The 25,079-nt window shown below is 41.7% G+C and overlaps 4 protein-coding genes and 2 long non-coding RNA genes across 7 annotated transcripts in view; 3 read left to right on the plus strand and 3 right to left on the minus strand.

Annotated features, from left to right (window-relative positions):
* The first annotated feature begins 49 nt into the window (after positions 1 to 49).
* On the plus strand, positions 50 to 1,674 carry LOC114157644 (high affinity immunoglobulin gamma Fc receptor I-like). The gene is made up of 4 exons (XM_028038778.1): positions 50 to 282; positions 395 to 430; positions 512 to 778; positions 858 to 1,674. Exons 1-4 carry the CDS (start codon positions 81 to 83, stop codon positions 1,127 to 1,129), a joined length of 777 nt encoding a protein of 258 aa, XP_027894579.1. The 5' UTR covers positions 50 to 80; the 3' UTR covers positions 1,130 to 1,674.
* Positions 1,675 to 1,806: 132 nt separating this feature from the next.
* LOC114157673 (uncharacterized) lies at positions 1,807 to 2,707 on the plus strand. Its single transcript, XR_003598210.1, has 2 exons — positions 1,807 to 2,255; positions 2,447 to 2,707. It is a non-coding gene; the product is annotated as an uncharacterized LOC114157673 (long non-coding RNA).
* A 424-nt stretch (positions 2,708 to 3,131) lies between these two features.
* Positions 3,132 to 4,041, minus strand: LOC114157682 (uncharacterized). The gene is made up of 2 exons (XR_003598219.1): positions 3,904 to 4,041; positions 3,132 to 3,351 (listed from the first exon to the last, which is right to left on the minus strand). It is a non-coding gene; the product is annotated as an uncharacterized LOC114157682 (long non-coding RNA).
* On the plus strand, positions 3,749 to 8,196 carry LOC114157645 (intraflagellar transport protein 46 homolog). Of its 2 annotated transcripts, none has more exons than XM_028038779.1 (7): positions 3,749 to 4,458; positions 4,844 to 5,181; positions 6,619 to 6,712; positions 6,969 to 7,157; positions 7,237 to 7,482; positions 7,559 to 7,699; positions 7,797 to 8,196. In XM_028038779.1, exons 1-5 carry the CDS (start codon positions 4,330 to 4,332, stop codon positions 7,246 to 7,248), a joined length of 762 nt encoding a protein of 253 aa, XP_027894580.1. In that variant the 5' UTR covers positions 3,749 to 4,329; the 3' UTR covers positions 7,249 to 7,482; positions 7,559 to 7,699; positions 7,797 to 8,196. The 2 variants fall into 2 exon arrangements, with proteins under 2 accessions (XP_027894580.1, XP_027894581.1); XM_028038780.1 differs by having other exon boundaries at positions 3,751 to 4,458; positions 6,969 to 7,100.
* A 689-nt stretch (positions 8,197 to 8,885) lies between these two features.
* LOC114157649 (uncharacterized) lies at positions 8,886 to 16,992 on the minus strand. Its single transcript, XM_028038784.1, has 4 exons — positions 14,595 to 16,992; positions 14,390 to 14,457; positions 11,855 to 12,226; positions 8,886 to 11,784 (listed from the first exon to the last, which is right to left on the minus strand). The coding sequence occupies exons 2-4, from the start codon at positions 14,454 to 14,456 to the stop codon at positions 11,570 to 11,572; spliced, it is 654 nt and encodes a 217-aa protein (XP_027894585.1). The 5' UTR covers position 14,457; positions 14,595 to 16,992; the 3' UTR covers positions 8,886 to 11,569.
* Positions 16,993 to 19,660: 2,668 nt separating this feature from the next.
* LOC114157606 (alpha-tectorin-like) overlaps positions 19,661 to 25,079 on the minus strand; it is a 12,313-nt gene continuing 6,894 nt past the window's right edge. The window contains exons 8-19 of the mRNA XM_028038709.1: positions 24,497 to 24,752; positions 23,645 to 23,801; positions 23,464 to 23,551; positions 23,308 to 23,370; positions 22,961 to 23,157; positions 22,742 to 22,876; positions 22,468 to 22,655; positions 22,228 to 22,379; positions 21,300 to 21,545; positions 21,050 to 21,212; positions 20,850 to 20,933; positions 19,661 to 20,350 (exon numbers count right to left, since the gene is read on the minus strand). Coding sequence (XP_027894510.1) covers positions 20,850 to 20,933; positions 21,050 to 21,212; positions 21,300 to 21,545; positions 22,228 to 22,379; positions 22,468 to 22,655; positions 22,742 to 22,876; positions 22,961 to 23,157; positions 23,308 to 23,370; positions 23,464 to 23,551; positions 23,645 to 23,801; positions 24,497 to 24,752 — 1,729 coding nt within the window. The 3' untranslated portion in view covers positions 19,661 to 20,350. The remainder of the gene's footprint in view (positions 20,351 to 20,849; positions 20,934 to 21,049; positions 21,213 to 21,299; positions 21,546 to 22,227; positions 22,380 to 22,467; positions 22,656 to 22,741; positions 22,877 to 22,960; positions 23,158 to 23,307; positions 23,371 to 23,463; positions 23,552 to 23,644; positions 23,802 to 24,496; positions 24,753 to 25,079) is intronic.

Raw genomic sequence — 25,079 nt, forward strand, 5'->3', positions numbered from 1 at the left:
TTTAACCAGTCGGACTAAAAGCTGCAGAAGTTTGAGTTGGTTTGACAATCAGGAAACTGAGGTTAAAAGTTTTCAGACTAATGACAACAAGATGTGGTCAAGAAAAGTTAGAGATGTTTTATCAACGTTCAAAATCTTTAACAATTAAACTTTGTGGTCGACTAAAAGACGACGTAGAGATCCAGGAAGAGGAAGAGGATGTTTTCAGCGAGTGTCAAACTGCTGCTGGTCTCATTGGATCCAGCTGCAGAATGGAGGGAACATCTGTCCTCAGGCTGCTGGGTGAGTCCATCTGCTGGATGTTGGTGTGGAAATGTTGAGAGACGATCACTGCTGCTTCCCACAGCAGAAGCTGATTAAAGCTCCAACTAACCTGAGACTCATTTCTCTGCAGCTCTGATCTCTCTGCTGAGCCGCTCAACAAACCAAGGTTACAACCTGATTCTGTTAACTCTAGATCTAGATTTGATCCTGTGGAACTAATGAAAGGATGAATGTTTTATTATTTCAGTTCATCTGACTGTGAGTCCCAGCAGATCTCAGTTCTTTATCAGAGAATCAGTGACTCTGATCTGTGAGGATGAAAACAGACCTGATGGATGGACTGTGAGGAGAAACACGACCAGAGGAACCAGGACGCGATGTGAAGTATGGGGGAAATTAAATTGTTCAACCTGTAACATGAACTACCTCGTCCCATTAGATACTGGTCTGTACTGGTGTGAGTCCATGTCTGGATCCTCCAGCAGCAGCAGCAGCATCCAGCTCTCTGTCTCTGGTAAGATCAGACTGTGGAGTTAGTGTTGCTGAAGCTGTGTGGAAATGGATGAAATGCTGTAGTTTGTCTCTGTGTTGAGGTGGATCAGTGATCCTGCAGAGTCCTGTCCTCCCTGTGATGGAGGGAGATGATGTCACTCTGAGCTGCAGAGCAAAGAATCCAACCCACAACCTCCCAGCTGCTTTCTATAAAGATGGCTCCTTCATTGGTGATGGACCATCAGGTCACATGACCCTCCTCCATGTTTCCAGCTCTGATGAAGGCCTCTATAAATGTAATGTCAAAGGTCATGGAGAGTCTCCATCCAGCAGGATCTCTGTCAAAGGTCAGAGGTCAGCAGCTTCTCTTTAGTTTTGCAACATGTAAATCACTACAACTCTGTGTTTTAATATTTAGTTTTTTTCCAATAATCTGTGTAAGCTAGAAATCAAATAGGAAAAAGTAATTTCAAAATAGAAATGTGAAATGTGCTTAATTCAAGATGATCCTTTTAATGATAGATAGAAAATTCATCATGACTGAATCCATCATTCCTATTGTTGGTGTTTAAACAGATTATAGAATAAATGGTTTCTTAATTCTCTGCAAATAAAAAGAAAAAACCACAAATACAGTGAACCCTCAATATAACGCGGTTCATCTTTCACGGCTTCTGAGGTTTTTGTGCAGTTTTTTTTCACAGTGCATTGTGTTCTGCGTGCTGATTGGCTAAACAGTCTCCGCGCTTCTTCTCTATATACCATAACGTGCCAATAACATTACGGTATTTAAATATACCTAACACAGTTTGGCAAATTTTGGCAAAGATTTTTGCCCACATTAAAAAAGAGCGACAACAACTACCGATAACGATGTTCTTCTCTCAAAAAAACTCACCTGCACCTCAGGCTTCAGAAGAAAAGACACTAGAGAGCAGAGTCAGGTCAGAGGATCAGTGAAATACTCGAGTCACAATTTGTCCTACTGTGATTCGTGTTGATGACTAAAATGATTATTTTACTGTAGTTATTTGTAAGAAAGTGTTTTATTTGTTATAAAATGCTTAGGCCTGATATCAGTTTTCGTTCTTTGGTTTCAATGTAGAGTATTTAATTATGCTGTATAATAGTTGTAAAAAGAATAAAGGTAACTACTTCACAGATTTCGCCGATCACGGGTTCTTTTAGGAATGCAAACGAGGGTTCACTGTATCCTGCTTTTATTCTAGTAATCAGTGTGAATTACAAGTAATGAACTCATCAAATAATCTGTCAGTTTCATCTGTAAATGTTGAATTGATGAGGTTTGATTCTCTCTGCAGAAAAACCAACATCCACAGCCCCGCCCACTACTGAAGCTCCTCCTACTATAGAAGCTCCTCCCACTTACTCACCTTCCCCTCTCCTCATCATCACTCTGCTCTGCCACCTGGTGGTGATGTTCCTGTTCTTCATCTGCTCTTTCCTCTTGGGGTTTTCATTTGGACTCAGAACCAAAGGTAAAACCCTGAATCATTTACTGACCTGATGATCCAACCAATCACTGACTGACAGATGTTCTTCACTGATTCTGGTTTTGTTGTTATATTTTATTTAATTTGCTTTATAAATGTCTCTAATTATCCAGCTTCCTGAATTAGTTGTATTAATGGTAATAAATTGTTTTCTCTTTAACTTCCTCTAAATACAGGAAGTGACCCGTTACCATGTGTGAAGATGACTCCGCCCCCCCAGGCTGAGCTGGTACCAGATGATGATGATGATGATGATGATGATGACGTCACCACAGAGTATCACTTCTGAACCAAACATTCTCATCCTGCTCTGCTCCTGCTGTCTTCTTCCTCTTCGTTTTCTGGGAGCATTTCTTTAAAGCTTTTATAAAAAATATTTGTTTTTTCTTATTTGTTGAAACTGTAATCTTCAACTTTGGAATAAAATGTGGAGTTAATGCTTCAGTTGTTTTCTTTACATATATAACATAAAATAAATCTGACGTCATAATTTAATGCCTTGAAATTGAGCCTCTGTCTCTTTAAGAAGCTCCTGCTATCACTGAAACTCTGCCTCCAGGAAGTCATCACAATGCTCCTCTGTTAACCCTTTAACAACATGTTTAGCAGAGTTTCACTGAGCAGTAGCTCCTGTAATGAGCTCAGCAGATGCTTAGTTCAACAAGGTGTTTGAACTTTGCCTTGTTGTTCAAAGATGTAGTTTGAACAACAAACTAATCTGGAGGAGCTGAGTGTGGGAGGAGCTACACCTCGGAGACGGAGCTAGGATCACCCAGGTGTTTTGAACAGTTGAATGGTTGCCATGGAGATTAGAGGATTTCTCAAACATGCTTGAAGAATCAGGGCAACACTCAAGGTATGTTTTTGATGAGCGAATAATATTATAACATGATGTAGAGTTCAAAAAAGTTGATTTTACATAATATGTAAGAGACTGGACGGTCTTTGGACTCAGAACCCAAACCAGCTTTTTTCAGCTGTATTCCACACATCAATACACCATCACAGTCATGAGTAGAAACACACAGAAGGTGTGAAGGTCTCAGATGTTCTGCCGGTCCTCCATCAGAACTTCCTGCAGCTGGTAACAGAAGAAGGGAAACTTTCTAATAGTTTAACTGCTTGTTCAGACTTTCATTCAAACATTTTATCATATTTATTTTAAAGTCTGACGCTGCAATAAATCTCTCAATCTATAAGGAAGTTTCTCTCTTGTTTGCTGAAAAACAGCTGAAGTCTGGTTCTTTAATTTTCAGTTCAACTAATTAGATGTTTTTTTTGTATCTTTAAAATTAAATTTTAAAATTTTCAGAACATCAAGATTTGGATTTCTTCCATTTTATTGCAGTAAAACACTGAGGGCTTTTTTATGCAGAACATAAAAAATATATATTGCTACAGCTGCAAAACGTTTATGAGCTTTTTATTATGCCCTGCAGCTTAGAGGAGTAAGAGGGAATGACAAGCAGATAAGTTTGCTTAGCAAGCAACACAGACAGCTACTGTAGCCATTGACATTAAACATAGTAAGACAGAAATCAAAACACTATTAAGTCAGAAATATCTGACAAAACAAAATTTGAAGCGATCACAAGCAGAAGTACAAAGGAAAAAGATGTATTTTCTTGTGTACCTCCAATGCCTCTACCATCCCGGGTTATAAACTCCTGATTCCCCTCCTGACCAGTAGGTGGCGGTGATGCTCCACATCATCTGGCTGCCAACCATCTTCCGTTGCTAGGATACAGTACATTCCTCAGTCGCTTCTATAACTGCTGTAACAAGAAGCGTTTGGTTGAGGATAAACAGATTTAAACTGCAGTCAGGCGATTATTTTCAGTCTCTAAACGACAAATTTGAAGTTTTCGCTGCGCATTTACTTGGTTACTTTGTGCTTTTAGTTGTTTAAAAGCCGATTTACGAGCTGCTGGTAGCGGTTAGCTCGGGCTAAAGCTTCGCTAGTTCTGTTAGGTTTGCTTTCGGTACATCAGGTAACGGTTTGAAGCTGAAGCTGCTGTAACCCAGGTACCACCCGAATCTCCTCAGGCAGCTGTGACCCATGGAGCGGACCGACCGGGGAAAGGACCCCCAGCTGCTGAGGAACCAACCCTACGACGAGAGTCTGGACGTGGAGGACGGAGAGGAGGTACCGAGTGTCTACAGCTCGACTCCCCGAGGACAGAGACAGGTACCCGGTCACAGCCTGCTGAGCTGCCCGCTGTTAAATCTGGAAGCCGGGAGTCTAAAACTCGGAGTTTTAGGCTCAGAAAAGATTAATTTTATTATTTCCCCTCTAGAAAATTGTGCAAAAATAAAAATATTCAGCTTTAACAATATATTTTATATAACTGTATATATTTTATATATATAATAATAAAATATGTCTCCTCAGTTTTTGGTTCTTGAAATAATTAACAGATTAATGCAGTTTTTCTAAACATCAATAAAAGGATTCCCGCCAACGCCGCCCCTCTTAGATTGGGGTTTTCTACTTCCTGATGGCCTTTCAGCTGATCCTCAGGGGTCAGAGGTCAGACTGCTTCTCTCTGACCTCCATGTTTTCCTCCTGTCAGACAGAGTGGAGCAGCAATAAGGTTCTTGGCATCATGTCCACCAGCAGCAGCAGGATCCCGCTGGATGAGAAGCACAGACCTGTGAGGGCCACAGAGCTGGCGGGGCTGAAGCCAGGGCCCGGTCTGACCCAGGAGGAAGAGGAGGAGGACTCCGATGAGGAGGAGGAAGAAGAGGAGGACTCCGATGAGGAGGAGGAAGAAGAGGAGGACTTCGATGAGGAGGAGTCTGATGATGACGATGAGCCCACTGAAACTCTGGAGGGAGTGTACGACCCTGCAGACTACTCCAACCTGCCGGTTACCACGGAGATCAGAGAGCTGTTCCAGTACATCACCCAGTGAGCAAAGACACACACCTCAGTCCTTCAGAACCATGTAGAACCAAAAGAACCTTTGGTTCATACAAGGACCTGAATTCCACTGTAGATGGTTCTGAACATCTGTCCCACTCACTTAAAGCTGGACAGGTTGGTTCTGATAATATGGACTTAGTCCAATCAGTACGAAAACATTGTTATATAACCTAAAATAGTCAACAGGCTAATTACACTCCACATACTATAGACTATATTTTAGCTAAATTTAGCATTGTTACTCAAACATTCAGTTGACAAACGTTGGTATAAAATAAAAAATTGGTTAAAATGCTAAGATTAGCTAAAATGCTGTAAGTAGTAAAATAAAATGCTATATCGCTAGCAACATGCTAGCCCACACATACCCTTGTGGGGTATCGCTAGCATGTTGCTAGCGATACCCCACAAAAACCAGTGTGTAGCAGCTGCCACTATCTATAATAACTCTTTGAAGAATTTTAATTAATATGAATTATAACAACATTAAATTTTCCCTTTAAGTATTTTTGAACTTGAATGAGCTAAAAATTAATTAAAATGTGAAGGTTAGCTTAACAACTTTCATTAGCATATGTTAGTTATTAGCATGTTGACTAATAGTGATTTACTCTGTTCTGTATACTATCCGTCCATCCATCCATTTTCTGTTCACCCTTGTCCCTAATGGGGTCGGGAGGGTTGCTGGTGCCTATCTCCAGCTACGTTCCGGGCGAGAGGCGGGGTACGCCCTGGACAGGTCGCCAGTCTGTCGCAGGGCAACACAGAGACATACAGGACAAACAACCATGCACACACACACTCACACCTAGGGAGAATTTAGAGAAACCAATTGACCTCACAGTCATGTTTTTGGACTGTGGGAGGAAGCCGGAGTACCCGGAGAGAACCCACGCATGCACAGGGAGAACATGCAAACTCCATGCAGAAAGACCCCGGCCGGGAACCGAACCCAGGACCTTCTTGCTGCAAGGCAACAGTGCTACCAACTGCGCCACTGTGCAGCGTTCTGTATACTAAATATAATTATTATTAGAATTTTAGCTATAAGGCTAACGTTAGCATGAGGGCTAATGCTAGCATGTTGACACCAGTAGGATGTGGGTTATCACTCGGTTCTGTATGTAACAGAACCTGGCTTTTCTGACCCAGTAGAATTTGCAGTTGAAGCTCCAGGTTCTGGTTTCTGCTCTCTACACTTGAAAGAGTTTAGTTGGTTCTGATCCAGATGTGATGTGTTATTGTTATATTTAATGGATCAGAACCATCTGGTTCTCCTGTAGCTTCACAGGTTAATGATGTAGAGAAGAGAAGGTTCTTGCAGGGAGTCCAGAAACAGCCCAGAACCAGAGTCCTGCAGGTTCTACATGCTTCACTGGGTCAGAAGATCTGGATCTGATACACGGGTCAATTTTCTCTCAGGTACTCTCCTCAGAACCAGGAACTGGACCTCTGCCTCAAGGTCTTTATCCCGGACTTCATCCCAGCTGTAGGAGACATCGATGCCTTCCTAAAGGTACCAAACACTGGGAACCGGGTCAGAACCAGGCCTTCTATTGATAGAACATGTTTTAGAACCGTGGTCCAGTCTGTTCTGAACCGGTCCTGGACAGAACCCCAGCTGTTCTCTATAAACTCTCAGAACTACAGTTGGTTCTGTTTGTTCTAAGGTTGCTGGAAAACGAACCCTGTATCAGAACTGGGTCCAAATCAAAACTTCAGAACCGTCTCAACTGGGTTGCCCTGATCTGAAATGTGTGTGGTGTGTTCAGGTACCGAGGCCAGATGGGAAACCAGACAACCTGGGCCTACTGGTTCTGGATGAGCCCAGTGTGAAGCAGTCGGACCCGACGGTTCTGTCTCTGTGGCTGTCGGAGGAAACCAAACAGCACGGAACCACAGAGGTACACACACCTGCACACACACACCTGCAGCCTCCAGGGTCCGGTCCGCTGTCTCTGGTAAGATCAGACTGTGGAGTTAGTGTTGCTGAAGCTGTGTGGAAATGGATGAAATGCTGTAGTTTGTCTCTGTGTTGAGGTGGATCAGTGATCCTGCAGAGTCCTGTCCTCCCTGTGATGGAGGGAGATGACGTCACTCTGAGCTGCAGAGCAAAGAATCCAACCCACAACCTCCCAGCTGCTTTCTATAAAGATGGCTCCTTCATTGGTGATGGACCATCAGGTCACATGACCCTCCTCCATGTTTCCAGCTCTGATGAAGGCCTCTATAAATGTAACATCAGCCGTCATGGAGAGTCTCCATCCAGCAGGATCTCTGTCAAAGGTCAGAGGTCAGCAGCTTCAGTTTCAGATCAAAACATTTTCTCTCCAACATTGAACTGATCAGATCTTCTCTGTAGAAAAACCTTCAACTTTAGCTCCGCCCACTTCTCCACCTTCTGCCTCCCTCCTGATCAGACTGGTCTGCCACCTGCTGGTCTTCTATCCGTACTGCATCTCCACTCTCCTCATGGTGTCTTTATGTCAAAGCAGGAAATGAGGTAACACTCTAAAAAAATCACTGGGCTAAAAATTAATCAATCAATGACTCAACTGATTGACATTTTCTGATAGTTTTTTTTTAACTCACTCCGACAGGAAGTGATCTACCAGCCCTCTCTGATCAAGGATTGGATGATGATTACAATGATGTCACCACAGAGCATCACATCTGAGCTCTCATCTCCCTTCAGTAACTTCTATTAACTTTATTCTGAAAGGTTTGATCTAAGTAAACCAGAACCAAGATAAATAAAGATTTGTTTTAAATGTAAACAGATTTAGAGTTGAGCAAGCTAAGAAACGTTCTTTTGTTTTTTCAATATTTCATGTCCTTTCATTATATTTTGTAATTTAATTTTCTACTTGCTAAATTCTTGTCTTTTCTTCAGTAGGTTGGTTGATTGATTGATTGATTGATTGATTGATTGGTAGAGCCGAATTTATTGCTGAATGTTTTGCTGCGTTTTGTTAATAAATTCTCAGACTGAGTCAAACATGTCAGCGATCATGTGATGCTCATTTTCTTTGTTGTTTCTGTTTCTCACATCCTTTAATTCATCCAGAGAAAATAAAGTTGGCTCTTTGGAATTGTTGCCCCAATTCAACAAAAACTAATTTTACTATTAATAATTTAATTATTAATGACAATATTTAACTTCACAAGAAAACATTGATGCAAATGTTTCATTTAGTTATCTTTGATATTGACCATTAAAAACAGTTAAACAAACGAGAATCAGTCGACCAAACATAAAATGGACGCCATGAAGTTCATATTTCTGCACAAAACAATGAATGAATCAAGAAAAGCTTTTATTTTAAAACCAACAAAAAGATTGTAAAAAATACATGTCTAAATAAACAGGTTAAATAAATGAACATTAAAGAAATGAAGGCTCTTTGTTTTAAAAGGTAATAATTTATTAATCTATTAAGGAGAAGAACTCAAGAAATAAACCTTTAAAAACTACAAATCCCTAAAACAACCTAAAACCCAACAGCAATGGAGCAACACATTTAAACAACAAGGTGAACATTCGACTGGTTTTTAATAAAGATGTTGGAGAACCTCTGAACTAAACCCAAACCTGTTGGGTGATCCGGTTCTCCAGAACCACAGCAGAACTACGGGTCAGAGAGCAAAAACTCAGAGAGTTAAAGTGGAAACGAGCAATTCTTCCCCTGGTTGGGTTTTGATATTTCTGATGTGATTAATAACAAAACAAATGTTTGATTTAGAGAAAAACCAGCTGAGTTTAAATACAAACATGAAAAAATCTGAGGAAGCTTTGAAAAGAAGTGAAATGCAAAAGTTTAATTCCCCTTAAATTTAAATTTTCACAACTCCATACAAATTAGATCATTATTTTTCCTATAAAAGTCTCTTTCAGGTTCTGTAGCTGGGAGTGAAAAATTAATAACGTCAACAAAAAACAAGCAGAAGAAAAACATCAGTGATGTCCTCAATCCTAACACTTTCACTGTCTCATTGTTTTAGAGACATACTCCAAACAATACTTTAGATACCAGAAATATGAAGAAACACAGAAAATAACAATTTTTCAACTTTGTTTAGCTTTAATAAGTTCATGTTCCCAGCTGAGCAGTTTACCATCATTAAGATGCTTCAACATCATGAGGAGAAAATTACGTTTTTATCCATGAGGTTTGATCACCTAATCAGACGTTTCACTGAATCCCAAAAACAGACAAACCGATGAACACGGAGATTATCCCGGATCTGAAGAAGTCTGTTTGTTTAGCTCTCATTCACATTGACACATGCTCTGTAACCAGAGACAAAACACACACAGCTCTCAGTAAACAGCACAGGATGTCTGCTGGAGGCTGGAGGCTTCTTTTACAGACGGGAACATATTAAAAATCAGAAACACCAAACAGCATGAAACTTACGTATTTTAAGGGTTTGAAACAGAAATAGCAGCTCTCAAAACACCGTCTGCATTCTCCCGTTTTTACAAGTATAAAATTTGGTCCACTTAAAGAAAACTCTCTAAAAGCCTCTTACTGCCAAATCACAACTCATCACTTCTCTACCAATAAAATCATTTGTCTAGTTTAATCTTAATATTCTCTTTTTTTCCCGTCACTGCGTCTCTCACTCCAACCACCAACAATCATCAGACCTGACAGTAAAAGTGTTTCTGATTTCCATACGGTTAAACATCTCCTCATCTCAGTGCAAAACCGTTTTATCAAAACACAGCTGGTCAGGCCACAATATTCCCAGAATGCATAGCGGTGCGGCGCCTGCGCACATCCCCGATCCAAAGTAATAGAAGCATCTTCATGAAATACGTAGAATCATTAAAGAACCTTCAACATAAAACGTTTCTCTGAACCAAATGTAGTAAAAAAAATCAAGTAAACTAGACGAGAAACTCCAGAGCAGCTTTACCAAAACCCAGACTGAAGTGAAAAAACACAAAATATTAACAAGTGTTTAGTGGTTTGTAGTGCAAATATCCTAGTAGAGCTGAAATAAGACAAAACTAACTTACAAGTAACGTTTCAGCAGCTTGTTTTAGGTCAGTCATTCCTTAATATAAAATAAGCACTAGTTCACTTATAAGTGAAATATTCTGCCAGTGGAATCAATAGATTTTAAAATCAATACTAAGAAATGATTGACTTAAAACAAGATTCTACATCAGCGTTTCTCAAACGTCTTCAGGCTGAGGATCACTGGACGTATTTAACAAACACTCACAGACCACCGCATCTCAAATTAACCCCCAACAACACGACACCTGAAATCAAAAGATTCGTCTCTTAATCACTGTCTTTGTTCCTCCTCATCTGAAGGTGGCGCTGCTTTGTAAATGTGACTGGCCGCAAGGAAACCATGAATACGTCGATTCGGGGCGTTTTGAGTTATTTTCAGATTCTTAATGTGTGGATTCTAAGCTTTTCAATAATAAAAAATACATGGAAATCAAAAACGTTATTTATTAGAAGTGTCATGTGCGCATTAAAAACTTGGCTATTTGTAGAAGGATAATAAAAGAAAATAGATTTGAGTTGCCTTGGCAAAACAAATATTTTCTTCAGCCAGTAGAAAGTTCAACATAAATAATTTTATTCTAGCTGTTACGATGCAGGTAGTCAGCGTGGGGCGCAGCGTCTCGTCATGTCGCACGCAGCGCAGCCCCAGGCTGAGATCTGCATGTCTGTGTCATAAAAAAGTACAAAAGTTCTGTAGTTCACCCTGAGGAGCTTTCCACCGGTATCTTCAAGCTTTATTTTTAGTGGCCTGGTCTTTAGCCATTTATCCATTATTATTTTCAAACACAATCCTTTGGTAAGCTAGCTGTAGCATTGCACTTAAAATAATTGGTTGTTTACATGCTGAACCTGACGGACCTTGAGGAGGCGCCCACGGACCACCAGTGGTCCGGGAGCCACAGTTTGAGAAAGACTGATCTGGATTTACCTCAAAAGTTGCGTAGCACTTTATAGGAAGGCTGTGCATAAGACTGGCTGACATTATGCTTGTTATGAACATGAAGAAGTTTTTATGAATGTTGTCATGAAGTGTCATTCAGTAAATAATCACAGATTTTATGCAAAATTGCTTTAAAAGTCCGTTAAAAGTACCAACTTTGCATTAGAAACGTCATAAACACTCATGAAGACTCCTTCATGTTTCATGATAATGTCCTGTCAGTCTTATGCTCACCTCTTCAAATAAAGTTGTTAAGTTAGTTTAGTCTTATTTCAGTTGTACACAGAGAAACTGGACTAAAAACACTTGGTAATATTTGGAGTTTTTGCGTCGCAGAGCGTTCCTCTCCACAGCCAACAGGAAGTTGTCAGTAGCATTTCCTCCTGGTTCTTCGTCCCTCGGATCACTTGGAGACTGGTCTGTAGCTCATCAGAAAAGATCTGAACAACTTGCATGTGGTCAGCACCAGCAGAGGAACCGTCACGGCGACGACCGGCAGCAGGAAGGCCAGATACTGCTGGACGTCGTCATCATCATCACCGTCTTCATCCTGGTTCCTCCTGCGGTTCAGCCAGGCGGCGTCGGCGTCGGCTGCGGCGTCGTCGTCATGGATTTGATCTGCAGATCAGAGTCAGCAGTGAAAATAAAGCCACAGGCATCAGATCTGAGGGGTTCGGCCCAGACTCACTTTGTGGACTGACTCTCAGCTTGATGACCATGTTGGGCTCAGCGATCAGAACCGATCTCTTCTGGCGGTTCCCCATCGCCTGCACCGCCTGCACCACCCGGCACTCGTACACGCCGTTGTCGGCCGCCGAGGTGTTCCTCAGCACCAGAGACACCTGGCCCTCCTTCATCTCCTTGTCCAGCAGGTCGGCTCGTTTCCGGAAGGCCCGGTCCTGGAAGTCCGGGTAGAAGTGCTGGTCTCGGTACAGGATGATGTAGGACATCTTCTGGTCGGGTCGGCTCCACTCCAGGTATTTGATGGGGTCCACCATGTTGGGAGCGCGGCACGGCAGCGTGACGGCCTGACCTTCCACCACCCGGATGTGGATCTCAACTACACAAGACAGAAACAATGCATGCTGGGTAAACAACAGACCAATCAATTCATCAATTAGTCACATAAAAGATTAAAACAAACTCAATAATTTCCATTTTCATGATTTATCGTTGTTCTCTGGTTGATAAAAGTCTTAAATTTGGTGTTTTAGTCTCAACTAGACGATTTTTTAAGCACAATTTTGTTTTTAGAGATTTCATAATTAATTTTATTTATTGTTTCTGTTGTTTTATTTATTTATTTTGGATATTTGAAATGTATTTCAGTTCCTGTGTTAAATGTTCATTAGATTTTAAAGTTTACTGATCTTTGAACGTGTTCTTACATTATTATATCATTAACATCATATTACTGTAAATGGTCTCTAAACAACAACATTATCGTTTATAATAATCGGCACCAAATGCAACTTGTATTTTCTCACTAAATAGTTATGAATTATTCAGTAACTTTTTAATATTCTACTGAGAGAAAAATGATTCAGAACTGGAAAACATTTGAGTCCATTTTTAAAGGGACAGTTTTATGTGTTTTCCAGTAGCTATGCTAACATCAGTTATTATAAAAATGCTATATATATGAAATATGACTTTGTAATTTAACTAGTTGAAATTGGACTACTGTCTCTTTAAAAACTTCAGCTCTTTCTTTAACTCCACCTTCAGGAATTTGAAGGCCGTATGCAACGAAATTTCGTTCTGTATACGCCCTGTGCATGCAAAATGACAATAAAGTCAGTCTAAGTCTCTAAGTCTAAGGAATTCGTCACAAAATGGCTCCTCTGTTAACCCTTTAACAACCGTGTTGCCATGATGAGCTCAGCAGATACTCGCCTCCACCAGGTGTTTGCTAATTGCTGCTGGCTAGTCTGAAGGAGCTGAGTGTGGAAGGGGAGGGCTGCTCTGTGAAGCCCAAGAGGAGGAGCTGCAGAGTATTGACTGAGAGGGGAGTGAAGAAAAATGTACGCCACACTTTTCAGTTCACAATGCAAACCGTTTTGTAAACAACCATATGAGGTTTTAGCTGCAGATTACCAGACTTTTGTTTTTTTTTTCTCCTGAAACATCCTTGAACTTTAACCCTTGTTACAGCTGGAAGTGAGAGCAACTCAGAAAGCTAATCTGTGGAGGAATCGGCCTGCAGAGACACGTTTCTAAGAAACGCTGGACAGGAACAACCAGCATGCAGGCGAGAGACATTTCTGGAAAAACGATAAGATCCGTCTAACAGGAAGGTTCACCAACATCCACAAGCAGAAAAAGGAAGAGGAAGAAGGAGCTTTAATGCTCCAGTTCAGGCTCAGACTAATGGAAATGGTTTTATCTTCAAGGTAAATGTCAGAGAATATGGTAGGTTTAGTATCAGAAGATTGAAGCTTTAATCATTAAAAATCTATATTTTTCCTACAATTTCAACGTTTTTTCTTGCAAATATGTGAAATGAATCTAACAACCTTCTCCTCTGAGGCTGCGCTATTATTTTTTCTTTGATATAAAAAAGCCCTGAAGCTCAAAATCTCTCTGCTGTTCAAACTGTTTACTTTGATAAACAGTTTATTCATAAACATGAATTAATCTGTCCCTGCAAAGATCTGCAATGTTCCAAAGTAAAACAATAAAAACTCTCCTGCTCTGCTTAATAAACTACACAATAAAAAAATAACCTTTTCATAACAACTTTTTAACATAATGTCAAATCTGAACTTAAAAAGGTTTCAATGTAAACAGGATGTAAATGACTTCAGAAAATTACATTTTATGATACTGCGGTTATTTGAAAATATATATTTTTGATATAAAACTCATAACTAACCGAGAGAAATTTGACTTTTACAGAAATGCACATCTTAAAAAAATCTCTCTGTATTATTATTTATAAAATAAAGAAAAGAATAAAAACTTTTAGATTCTTGATTATCAAAAATAATTATTTTCACAAATATTTCCTGTTGGATTATAAACGTGGATTGAATGTAATGAAGAAACATTACAACAATAAAGGATTATTTTATTTTACAGACGGTGCAGCAGCTGCGTCTCCGGTGTAATTACACGCACTGACCACTAGGGGCAGCAGTGGCGTTCTCCTCTGATTAAACATTCATTTTCTGACTCAAACGTCGTGATATTTACGTAGAATAAGAAAGAGTTGGAGACTCACAGACTAAAGCTCCAGCCAGCTGGGATCCTGTCCAAACCAGGAGGAGGAAAAGCGCGAGGCGAGCCATCCTGAGGAAACACACACACACACACACACACACCCGTCAGACAGGTGGCTTCTCGCTCCTGAACGCAACATCAGCTCAGATCTAACGACAATGAAGCTTTAAAGGTTAAAAACAATCGTTGTTTTCAGTAAAACTTACCTTTCTGCAACTATTTGTCTCCGCCTGATGAAACCAGCCCGACAAGGTGTAGAGTACACCTGCCGAGGGGGCGGAGCTTCTGCTGCGTTCACTGTCCGCTCAAAGCTCTGAAGTTACACTGACTAAAGAAATCTGAAAAATCTTTTTTAAAAAGTATTTCACCTCCACAATAACTGAGATAACAGAGATAAAGTCAGTAATGAATAAAAGACTTTTATCATTTTTCACAGTTTAACTCTTTAAATAGAAGAAAATACAATTAACTCCCTAATAAACTTATGCACTTCAGTTTAATGAGTCACCAGACTGTAAATAATCTTTATTTGTTGTAAAAATAACTCAATATAATCGATTTCTCTACATTTCCTCTCCTTTAGGCTCCTGAAGGAGGAACTTTAAAGGAGGAACTGGTTTCTCCGTGGTTTAGTGAAGGCAGCATAGTGTGTGCGTGTGTGTGTGGGAGGGGGGGCGGGGGGGGGTGAAATAAACTGGCTATTGCCGAAACAGCCCAACAGTTTTCAGGGCTTGACAGAAGCCGCACCCACAGGTGGAGGCTGGCTTGTTTACCTGAGCGATGACGTCAGCACTGCGGACTGTGTTTTTATCTCAGGTGAAAACAGGGAAGCTAAACATTACCTTATAAAATCATCAATCTAATCGGTGAATTCCTACGTGGGTTTATTTTTTATTTTTGTTTGACTTTATTATTTACAGAGCAGTTTAGAGCTGCTGTGTCCATAAGTGACCTGCAGAGGGCGCTGTAGAGCTACTGCAGCCGGTGAATCAAGCTTGATTTTTCTTCTTCCAGCGTCTGAGGTCAGAAACTTCAGCTCGGTTGGACTAAATATGAAATATATTTATTCATTTGAGAGTTTTTAGTAAATTATGAACAGAACTGATGGCAGCAAACAGGCCTTTAAAATCACATATTAAAAACAAGAAAAGGGAAAAAAGTCATAGATTGAAAAAATACCACGCAATAGACTTAATTTATCGTTTTCTAGCAGGTTTTATTCTGCTGTGTTCCTGTAGTTCTATGTATGTGAGCAGATAAGCAGCTAAATAAAAATAAAATAATAAAATTTGATTTATGCGCCACTGGTTCTCTCAGCTGTGGTTCTTTTTTACTCCTATTATCTTTTATTTCTTTATTCTTGTGGTGCTGAACATGAAATAAACCAAGCAGGACGTGAAAAATCTCCTACTTTTCCATCTTAAGAGACACCGTCATAGACAAGTAAATCAAAAGGAAAGAAATAAGAATTAGAATATTAAAATGAAAAGTTTTAGAGTCGCTGAATTAAACTCATGAATCCATATTACAGAAACACAAACCGGTGTGTATATTTCTGGAATCTTCAGCTAAAACTTTACCAGTATTTCCAATTAGTCGAGTACAATGTTTAAAAATAATATATTAATTAACATTTAATATTTTTAGTGTAGATACTGGTGAATTTTATAAAATGTGCTTTATAACTACATATTTATTTACACTGCATAAAAACAAACTGAACTGTGTTTTCTAGTCATTAAACTGGACTAAACTTTTCCTGTTTCACGTTTCTGGTATAAATAGCAAATAGTTTTTTTTCTGCCTCCTTTAAATTCAGAGGTTTCTGTAATTTAACCAGTTGAACGTTTTGTTTTCCTCCTCATCATCATTTCAGCTCCACTAACATCCTGTCAGACTGAGATCAGCCATTTGGGATTTTCACACCAAAACATTGAACTTTCTGTCCATAAGCCACCATTTTTCCATCTGGAGGCCCATTAATTTCCACATAATGCTCTTTCATGATGATCTATTTTCTTTAGTGCAGTAATAACATGATGCTGCCTTTTTCCTGTAAACGTTACAGCAGTTCCTTCAGTCAAAACATTTCATAAGTCGACAATATTTGCAGTTTAGTATTCAAGAATTCATCTACTTATGGATTTTCTGTGAAGTTATTCACCAAAAAAATTTGCCTATTTACTGATTATTATCTAAAACATTTTAAAGAAAATGCAGGTTTGGAAGCTGATCTAGGAACAATTCATTTTCCTCGGGACGGGAAGCAACAAGCTGTCTGGAAAAATATGAAAGTATGAATAGTTCTGGCCTTAAAGGTCCAACCTTTTCATTTTCTCTGCTAAAATGGTCTCAGCCGTCGTCTCCACAACTTACTGTTGTAATTTCAGTATTTTTATCTCTGTTTCTTTATTTTTCTGTAAAGCAATTTGAATTATCTTAAGTAAAAACGGAGCTAGATAAAAAAATCAAGTTTATTTATGAATCACATTTCTATGCGCCTTATAGTGCGGAAAATACGGTATGTGTGTCTTACCCTCTACAGGAGGATGATGAAGGTGATGATGAAGGTGGCTCTCTGGTGACCGGAGCTGCTGGGCCGATTTGGTGTCTCTGTCCTACCTGGAGACGAGGAGGTGACGGTGATGATTGGCCAAACACCTGGGACAGGTATTTGCCCCGGGCTCATTCTGTTCAGTTATTTGTACTGATGGTAAGACAGAAACACCTGCAAAGGAATGTCACTGAACCAGAAAACTGAGCACAGCTGCAGCCATGTATTAAAACACCAGATGCTAATAACTCAGTGATTTCTCACAACATGACATTTGTTTTGGGCTTCAACTGTTTTTCCACCTTTCCTTCATGAAACCAGAGGACATTTACAGAGGATTGTCCAGTAATGGGTTATAAAACCAGTGAATCCTAAAAGGCATCATTGCCTCAAATTTACACCACAGATATGAGGAAGATGAGCTGAAGAATGAAGACAATAATAATAATAATTACACCTGGTAATTAACAGGTGGAGCTCCAAGGAACAGCAGATGTGACTCACAGTTTGTTGTTTGGTAACATTTCAAACTGATGCTGAACTAAAATAAGCTCAGTATGTTTTATAATGTTACTTCAGTTTCTCAGTTATTAGCTCAAATGTTTCTTCTGCCCCAGTTTAGAATCCAGTCTCTACCAGGAACGGACTGGCATACGGGGCTAACTGGGGCCTTCCCAGTGGCCCCTCCGTTGGTCGGCCAAAAGGGCGCAGCAAGCAGCATCCTTGGTTTGCAGAGTCTCAAACTGCGTCATATCAAACTCCTTCCTGACCTCACTTCCGCCCAGTCAGGCAGATTTCAGCAGCGCAGTGGACCTGTAAACTGAGCGCAACAGAACCGCCGGCTGACCATGAAGAGCAGAGATCAGAAAAACTGGTCCGAACAGAAAACAGCCTCTGAGGCGATTATTACAAACTCAACGACGGTCATGAGACAGAAAAGCCTCGTCTGGCCGTCTGTTCCTGCCAGTGAGTCATGAATTAAATCTCCATATTTCTCTCTCCAGCAGAGAAGCCCGGTCTGCAGAACCAAGCTGAAGTTGGTTCCGATTGGGGAAATGACTAAAGGGCGATTCCACCCAATTTTTCACCACCTTCCGCATCTTTAATCGGCTCTAGGTTAAAAACTACAACACCTGGACTCTTCAAACCTGGACTGGATTATTCTGCTCTAATAACAGAATATTTTAATCCATGTTTGGGATTTGTGAAACCTTTAAGTGATTTGTGAAACTTCACTAAAGCTTAGATTACTATTCATACTTGTTACATGCAGGCTTTTCAAATTCAATTTGAATTCAAAACCACTTTATTAATGGGAAATGAAATGTTGGTGTAGCTCATTAATTCTTCAAAGAGTTCAAAGGTTAATGCAGCCCTGCCGGCCTGATGCGGCTCCAGCTCTCATGCAATTACACAACTTTGACCTTAAAACAGTCAGTTTCATCTAAATCCATCAAAATGATCAAATTTCAACAAAACCTTTAGTAATAAAGACTTTGATTATCTTGTCAAATAAATGCCTTTTGTAATCTAAATACATAAATATCCCACGCCGACCTGGATATTCAACATGAATAAAAGACCAAATACAGACTTTTATTTTTAATAGACTTAGACTTTATTGATCCCTTGGGAAGACTCCCTCAGGAAATTGAAGTTACCAGCAGCTCCCAGGCAAAAAACAAAGATAACACACAGTAAGCAAAAGTGCAAAAGAATACAGAATACAAATTAAATACTAAGGTACACACTAAATGTGAGTAACCAAAACCTTAAATTATGCAAGAAAAACCTTAAGTTATGCAAGAAACAAGGAATAAGAATATAGAATATAAGAATATAAATGAATATAAATACAACACAAAAAAAATATAAGAATTTGGCGGATAGATTGACCAGTGATATCGTATTGCACTATGTGGTTTGACCTGATAAGTATGGAAAAAAATACAAGGGGTCACTACTCCTTCCACCCTCTGTCCTGTGTCACCTCCCCCCCCCCCCCCCCAATGAGGAGTTGTACAGTCTGAAGGCATGGGGGACAAAAGAGTTCTTAAATCTATTGGTCCGGCACTTGGGAAGCAGCAGTCTGTCACTGAACCGGCTCCTCTGGCTGCTGATGGCGGCGTGTAGAGGGTGGCTGCTATCGTTCATGATGTCCAGCAGTTTGTTCAGTGTCCTCGCCTCTGCCACCGTCACCAGAGAGTCCAGCTTCATGCCGACCACAGAGCCGGCACGCCTGGTCAGTTTGTCCAGTCTGGACGTGTCCTTCTTGGATATGCTGCCTCCCCAGCACACCACGGTGTAGAAGAGGACACTGGCAATCACAGACTGGTAGAACATCCAGAGCAGTTTGCTGCAGATGTTAAAGGACCGCAGTCTCCTCAGGAAGTACATCCTGCTCTGCACTTTCCCATACAGGTGGCTAGTGTGTTTTGACCAATCCAGTTTACTGTCCAGCCACAGCCCGAGGTATTTGTTTATTTGCTGATTAAAACATGAATGACAACTTTAATCACCTTCATCCAAAGTAGTTATTATAAAAACTAAAAATGTTTGATTAATAATCATCATTGCACACTTTAATATTTTAGTGATTAGAAATCAAAAGTGCTGATCTTTATGTCGCCGCCGCACATCAGATGTCCAACATGAAAACCAAACAAAAAACAACAACAATCCATCCAAAGACTGAAGAAAAACTACAAAAGGCCGAAAGCAGAATGGAAAAAAAATCATTTATTTGACCTCAAATGGCTTTTATTCTGTCTAAGTTTAGAAGAATTAAAACAAATGACCAGTTAAAGCTTGTATGTAATACAAATTGTAGCCACAAGAGGGGGAAGTGCTCCAGTTTTACATTTGTAAGAGTTAAAACTCTGCTTTAACTTTCTGAATTGAAAACTCAACTTGATAATAATTTTATAGATGTTAAAAACTGACATCAACCTACAAACGTCATGTTGGAGTTTCTGTAAATTTCAGCTTCAGAAGAAGAAAAACGGCTCAGTAACAGCCACCAATCCCTGCTAAACCTTTACTGATCATTGAGACTAGAAATGAAATCAAATTCCTCCTGATTGTAGAGCTGACTGAAACATTGAAGCTCACTGTGAACCACTGCAGCCTCATTCTGCTCTCTGTTTTCCTCTGTGCATTATGGGATGTTTCACATCTACAATGTGTTGAGCTCAGACAAGGTGAGAATCAAAAAGCTTCTTTCATTGAAGACCAACTATAAACTCTGATTAGTTTAGTGTTTCACTCACTTCCCTTCACCACATTTGATTATAACAAAGAAACGCTCAGCAGTAGAACCGCTATGTGTCAGAGATTTCCTCATAACACCCGGGTCTGGGTCAGAACCGGTCCACAGACTGGATCTTCATGGAGTTTGAGGTCCTTCACCTGAAAAGACAACAGGAGCAAAGTTTGAACCAGACTTCACAAACTGCTGTGGTTCAACTGGACATCAGCTTTACAAGATGATGAAAAGTTTTTCCCCTCATATTTTAATAACTCAAACATTATGTGCAAAACTCAGGAAATCTTCCTTTAAAAAGCTCAACACCAACATTTTGTCACAAAAACAAACCCTGTAAAAAGTTCAAGCTTGGTCTCTCTTCCCATCCATCAGGAACTTTGTCCATTTCTATTTCTGTCTCCATTGATGTGACGACTATCAGAGTTTGAGGTTTTCATTTTCATGATCCTGCAACCGTGTCTAAAGATCCAGCGGTGTTACCGTAAACTAGACGACTAGTTACGACCCCTAGTGGAGAGTTCAAACTACTGATCCACTGACCCCATCTGAGATAATCACTATAGGATTAATGGGAAGGAACAATTATAAATGTGAATAACAATAATAATAATAATAATATGTCAGAATAACAGACAGTCTTACCTAGGCAGTCCAAGCCATGCTGATGAAGGCAGCAGCTCCAGACTGGGACCGGACAGATCTGAAACTCCGAGTTCCACCACACGTCTAGAAGTGAAGGACAGACAAGTCTGCATTTCAATGACTGTCAAAGCTGAACTTTGTCTCTCATAGTGTGTTAGCGTCAAACATCCTGAGGTGAGTGAGATTCAGAGAAGCTGCACCTTGACGCAGGTGTTCTCCTGTTTGATGCAGAGCTGCAGTTTGCAGTGCAGGTAGACCTGAGCAGAGCTCCCAGTGAACTGGAACATGTTGAAGGAGAAGTAGTTGGAGGTTCCCTTTCCGTTTGCCTCCACGCTCACCGTCTGGTCCTCAGGGTTTGGACAACTGCTCACAAGCGTCAAATCAAACGTTGGTGGCCGGATCAGAGAGGTTAGAAAGGTCACAGAGGCTGAATATGGGCAGCGGTCTCACCCGTTCTCGATGAGGTAATGTTTACGGCTAGCGTTGGCCGATTTCTGGTACGTCGCCCAGCAGGAGTCCATCACCACGGCAACCAGGCTTTCATCCAGGCCGTCGGCGTCCAGCTCCACCCAGATCTTCTGGTTCAGACGAACTTCGGTGTTTGAGGCCACAGCTTGAGTTCGGTTGGCGTCGGTGTAGGCCTTCATGGTCAGAGAGTAATTCCAAGGTCCGGATGAGATGAACTGAACCACAGAGCTGCAGAGGACACACACAGCTGGCAGGAGTCTGCTTCTACTTCTGACTGCTCAAAGATTTTACTTTGCTTTCTGCATCCAGCAGGTTTGTACTGTCATATGGAGATGCTAGCTGTGGTCGTCTCCTTGGTGTTTCAGTTTTTACGTCAGCTTAACCGGAGCTTCTTTTCTTTCTAGTAGGTTTTGTTATGTCTTGGTTTTCTGCACCTGTTTTGCCTCCCATTATTTCCCCTCTGCTTCCTGCTTGTTCACAGGCCACATCCAATCACTGCCCTCGTCAACAGACGCTGTGGGCCGTCACGATGTTGCTATGACGACGGGTTCATCTCGTAGGGGAACCAAACTGCATTCAGCTCAACTTTACGCTACAGACACGTTGATGAAGGAACGACCCAAGTTACAGGAGTCTAAAAGCTTCCAACTCTTCAAAGTTATGTTTTCTATGCAACATATATCTATGATAGGACAGCGTAGCTACATCTAGTATTTCATAGAGTGTTTAAGCTTTTGGCCAAATCTGTAAAATCACATTGACCTGAATCATAAAGAGAAAGGATTGGACTCTGTTATATCAATCTATTCCTACAGAAACTGACCAAACTATTCTGTAATGTTTTACTGAATCTTTTTCACCTGATTCTGAAACTAAAACCACAAGTTTACCTGATGGGATCAACACCCACCTGTCTTTGATCCTGAAAGCCACCGTCTGTATGTCCGGCTGGGTCTCAACGCAGGAAAACCCGATGTAGACCTGGTCTTGGCGAGTGATTCCTCCAGAGGAGAGGTTCTGTGTCATGATGGTGTTCTTGTAGATGGTTTGGCTGTTGTTGGTCTGCAAACAGAAACATTAACTCCGTACCAAAAGCTGACCTGTGAAAGTTGCCTCCACATCAAGGTCCCGAAGCAGAGCGTGAACCCACCGTGACCTCAGTCCCACAGAGGTCGGTGCTGTTGAAGCTGAAGGTCACCATGTGGGTCTGCTGGTCCATCTGACCTCTGCAGGTCGGATCTTTGAGCTGTAAGACAGAGTAGTCGATGCCTTTGTCCTCCAGGAGACACCCGACCAGAGAGAGAGAAGCAGAGCTCTGCCTGCAGACCGGCGGATCACCTGGAGGTTACAGCGTTGGTGAGGAGAGGCAGTCAGAGGGTTTCCTCCAAACATTCAGGCCTGTTCTCAGGTCACAGCTGTCCTACCCAAAGAGTTCGTCTGTCTGTACTTGGAGGCAAAAATGGCCCGACAGAAGCAGCGAGTTTCTCCTCCAGCTGTCTTCTCTCCACAGAACTCGTGATCGCTGCAGGTCCTGTCCTGACAGACGGCCCCAGGGGGCGCTGCAGAGCAGATGCATTACTGTGAAAAGCAGCAGCAGCAGCAGCAGCAGATTCATGGAGCAGACGGAGGGCAGCAGGTCTTACAGCACTGAGCCTTGGACCTCCAGTCCTCCGGTGCGGCGCTGCTCTGCAGGCTGCAGGCTCTGGCGTAGGCCTCCAGGAACCGACAGCTCAGGCCGTCCAGATCTGAATAGCGGCACAAAGTGTCTGTGCAGGCGGCCATGTAGGGCTCTGGGTCCACGCCGCAGGAGGAGAAGGACGCCTCCTTCAGGAGGCTACAGCTGCTCCACATGGAGACAATCAATGATCAATAAACGGATTCATCTCCCATCAGAGCTGACGTCACGAGGCATCAAACACCATGAAACATGAAGTTTCCCCCAGAGATCAGAGAGAAACTCAGACTAAAGGTTCTGGATCAATGTGCTCACCGTTCAGCCATCTTGGTGCAGCTGGTGGTTGTGTCAGTAGCGTCGGTGTACTGCGCCTCACAGCTAGGGGGCGACACACAACAAGGTCAGCACCGATTCCTGAGTTTACCTGCAGTCCGTCTGTCCAGCAGCGGTCGGTCGGTAAGGAGGTCTGACCTGGTGGAGCCGTCCTCAGAGAGCCGCTCTTCACTCAGAGACCTGCTGGCGTTTCCACACAGACCCTGCAGAGGCAGTCCATCAGAACCTGGACGGGTTCAGGACGCAGCGAGAGACAATCAGCATCAGACTGCAGGACAGCAGCGATCCTCAGGAACCAAACTCATCTGATGCTCTGTACCTTTCAGGTGGATCTGAGCCGTGGAGCCGTCAAAGAAGACAGAAGCAGAGAAGTCGGACAGGGACGCCTGGACAGTGACTCCAGTTTGGTCCTTGGAGAGCTTCACACCGTGACCCGTCTGAACCGAGCCGCTGAGGGTCAGCGGCGAGCCGTTCAGCTGCGACCCACAGAGACACAGCGGACTGTCAGAACTCAGAGGCTGAGCCACAGAAACCTGGAGGCCTGTCTGAGAAAAGGAGCTGCAGGCGAGTCTGGAGGGGCTTCGGAAGGTGGCGCCCCCTGCTGGTGAAGCAGCAGAGAGACGCTGCTTCACCTACAAACTTCAGACTACAGCGGACCTGTGACTCAGCAGCTCTGAAAAGGTTCTGTAGCATGAGGAAAGCTTTAAACACACACACACAGAATGACTGAAATAAATTATGAACCAACTGAAAAAGTTCAACTAAAACTGAATCTGACTTTTGTTTTCAGCTAAAACTCAGAAAATATTTTTTATAAGTTATCTTTAGGATCAAAGCTGATAGAAAAAAAAGTTCAAAACTGTTTCAGTTCTTTTGGGTTCAGGAGATAAGAAACCACAAAAACTATAAAGTCTAAGATTTTTTTAATCAAAACGTTTAAATTAGGAAATTTAATCATCAAATTCATTGCTAGTGTTTTTCCTGTTGTGAACATTTAAAATGATTTTGTTTTAACTTCATGTCAGTCTCTTATAAGTATCAGTTTGCTCTTTAGCAGCAGAAAAAGTTGCATTTGTTTCATAAATCCAGAGGTTCCTGGGCCGGGCCCCCAGAACCCCAGGATCCAGATTACGGCCCTGCTGGAAGCCATGAAGCGTCTGCAGCGGCTCACCAGAACTCTGCCTCCTTGTTTCAGCTGGATGTCAACGGCCGATGTGGACCCGTTCAGTCGCAGCGTCACGCTGTCCAGGAAGCTCACGTCTTTACGGCGCCGCTCCTGGAAGTGGGCCAGAACCTGGAAGTCTGGTGGGATCCTCAGCAGAGAGTACCAGCACCGGTCCTTCACAGAGTTCTGCTGGCTCTGGAAGTCCACCACAGCCGGACCCGTCACCGTGCAGACGGAGCCCAACGAGGAGGCAGAGGAGCAGCTGGTGGAGGCAGAAACAAACATCAAGACCTGTTGCTGGGGGCCACAGCCACCAGGGGGCGCTCTACTCCTCCAGCTCTCTGGATCAGTAGTCAGTATGTTACTGAGGTCTGACTGATGTGAAGGACTCAGATTTAGACCAACTGCTGTGCAGAAAGATTCATTTCAGCCTCACTGATCTCTGATCTGTTCTCCACCACTGCTCACTTCCTGCTTCTCCTTCACAATAAAAGCTCATTTATCACTTCCTGCTGCTCCTTCACAATAAAAGCTCATTTATCACTTCCTGCTGCTCCTTCACAATAAAAGCTCATTTAACACTTCCTGC

Source organism: Xiphophorus couchianus, chromosome 14 (genome assembly GCF_001444195.1).
Source record: "Xiphophorus couchianus chromosome 14, X_couchianus-1.0, whole genome shotgun sequence".
NCBI classification, from domain to species: Eukaryota; Metazoa; Chordata; class Actinopteri; order Cyprinodontiformes; family Poeciliidae; genus Xiphophorus; species Xiphophorus couchianus.

Bases quoted from the DNA above. Each gene is read 5' to 3' on its own strand.
- LOC114157644 (XM_028038778.1), top strand. From the start codon at position 81: ATGACAACAAGATGTGGTCAAGAAAAGTTAGAGATGTTTTATCAACGT. The intron at 283-394 runs GTGAGTCCATCT...ATTTCTCTGCAG, and splicing joins ATCTGTCCTCAGGCTGCTGG to CTCTGATCTCTCTGCTGAGC. The intron at 779-857 runs GTAAGATCAGAC...CTCTGTGTTGAG, and splicing joins CATCCAGCTCTCTGTCTCTG to GTGGATCAGTGATCCTGCAG.
- LOC114157645 (XM_028038779.1), top strand. From the start codon at position 4,330: ATGGAGCGGACCGACCGGGGAAAGGACCCCCAGCTGCTGAGGAACCAA. The intron at 4,459-4,843 runs GTACCCGGTCAC...TCCTCCTGTCAG, and splicing joins CTCCCCGAGGACAGAGACAG to ACAGAGTGGAGCAGCAATAA. The intron at 6,713-6,968 runs GTACCAAACACT...TGGTGTGTTCAG, and splicing joins ACATCGATGCCTTCCTAAAG to GTACCGAGGCCAGATGGGAA.
- LOC114157649 (XM_028038784.1), bottom strand. From the start codon at position 14,456: ATGGCTCGCCTCGCGCTTTTCCTCCTCCTGGTTTGGACAGGATCCCAG. The intron at 12,227-14,389 runs GTGAGTCTCCAA...TGTCTTGTGTAG, and splicing joins GCTGGCTGGAGCTTTAGTCT to TTGAGATCCACATCCGGGTG. The intron at 11,785-11,854 runs GTGAGTCTGGGC...TCTGATCTGCAG, and splicing joins GCTGAGAGTCAGTCCACAAA to ATCAAATCCATGACGACGAC.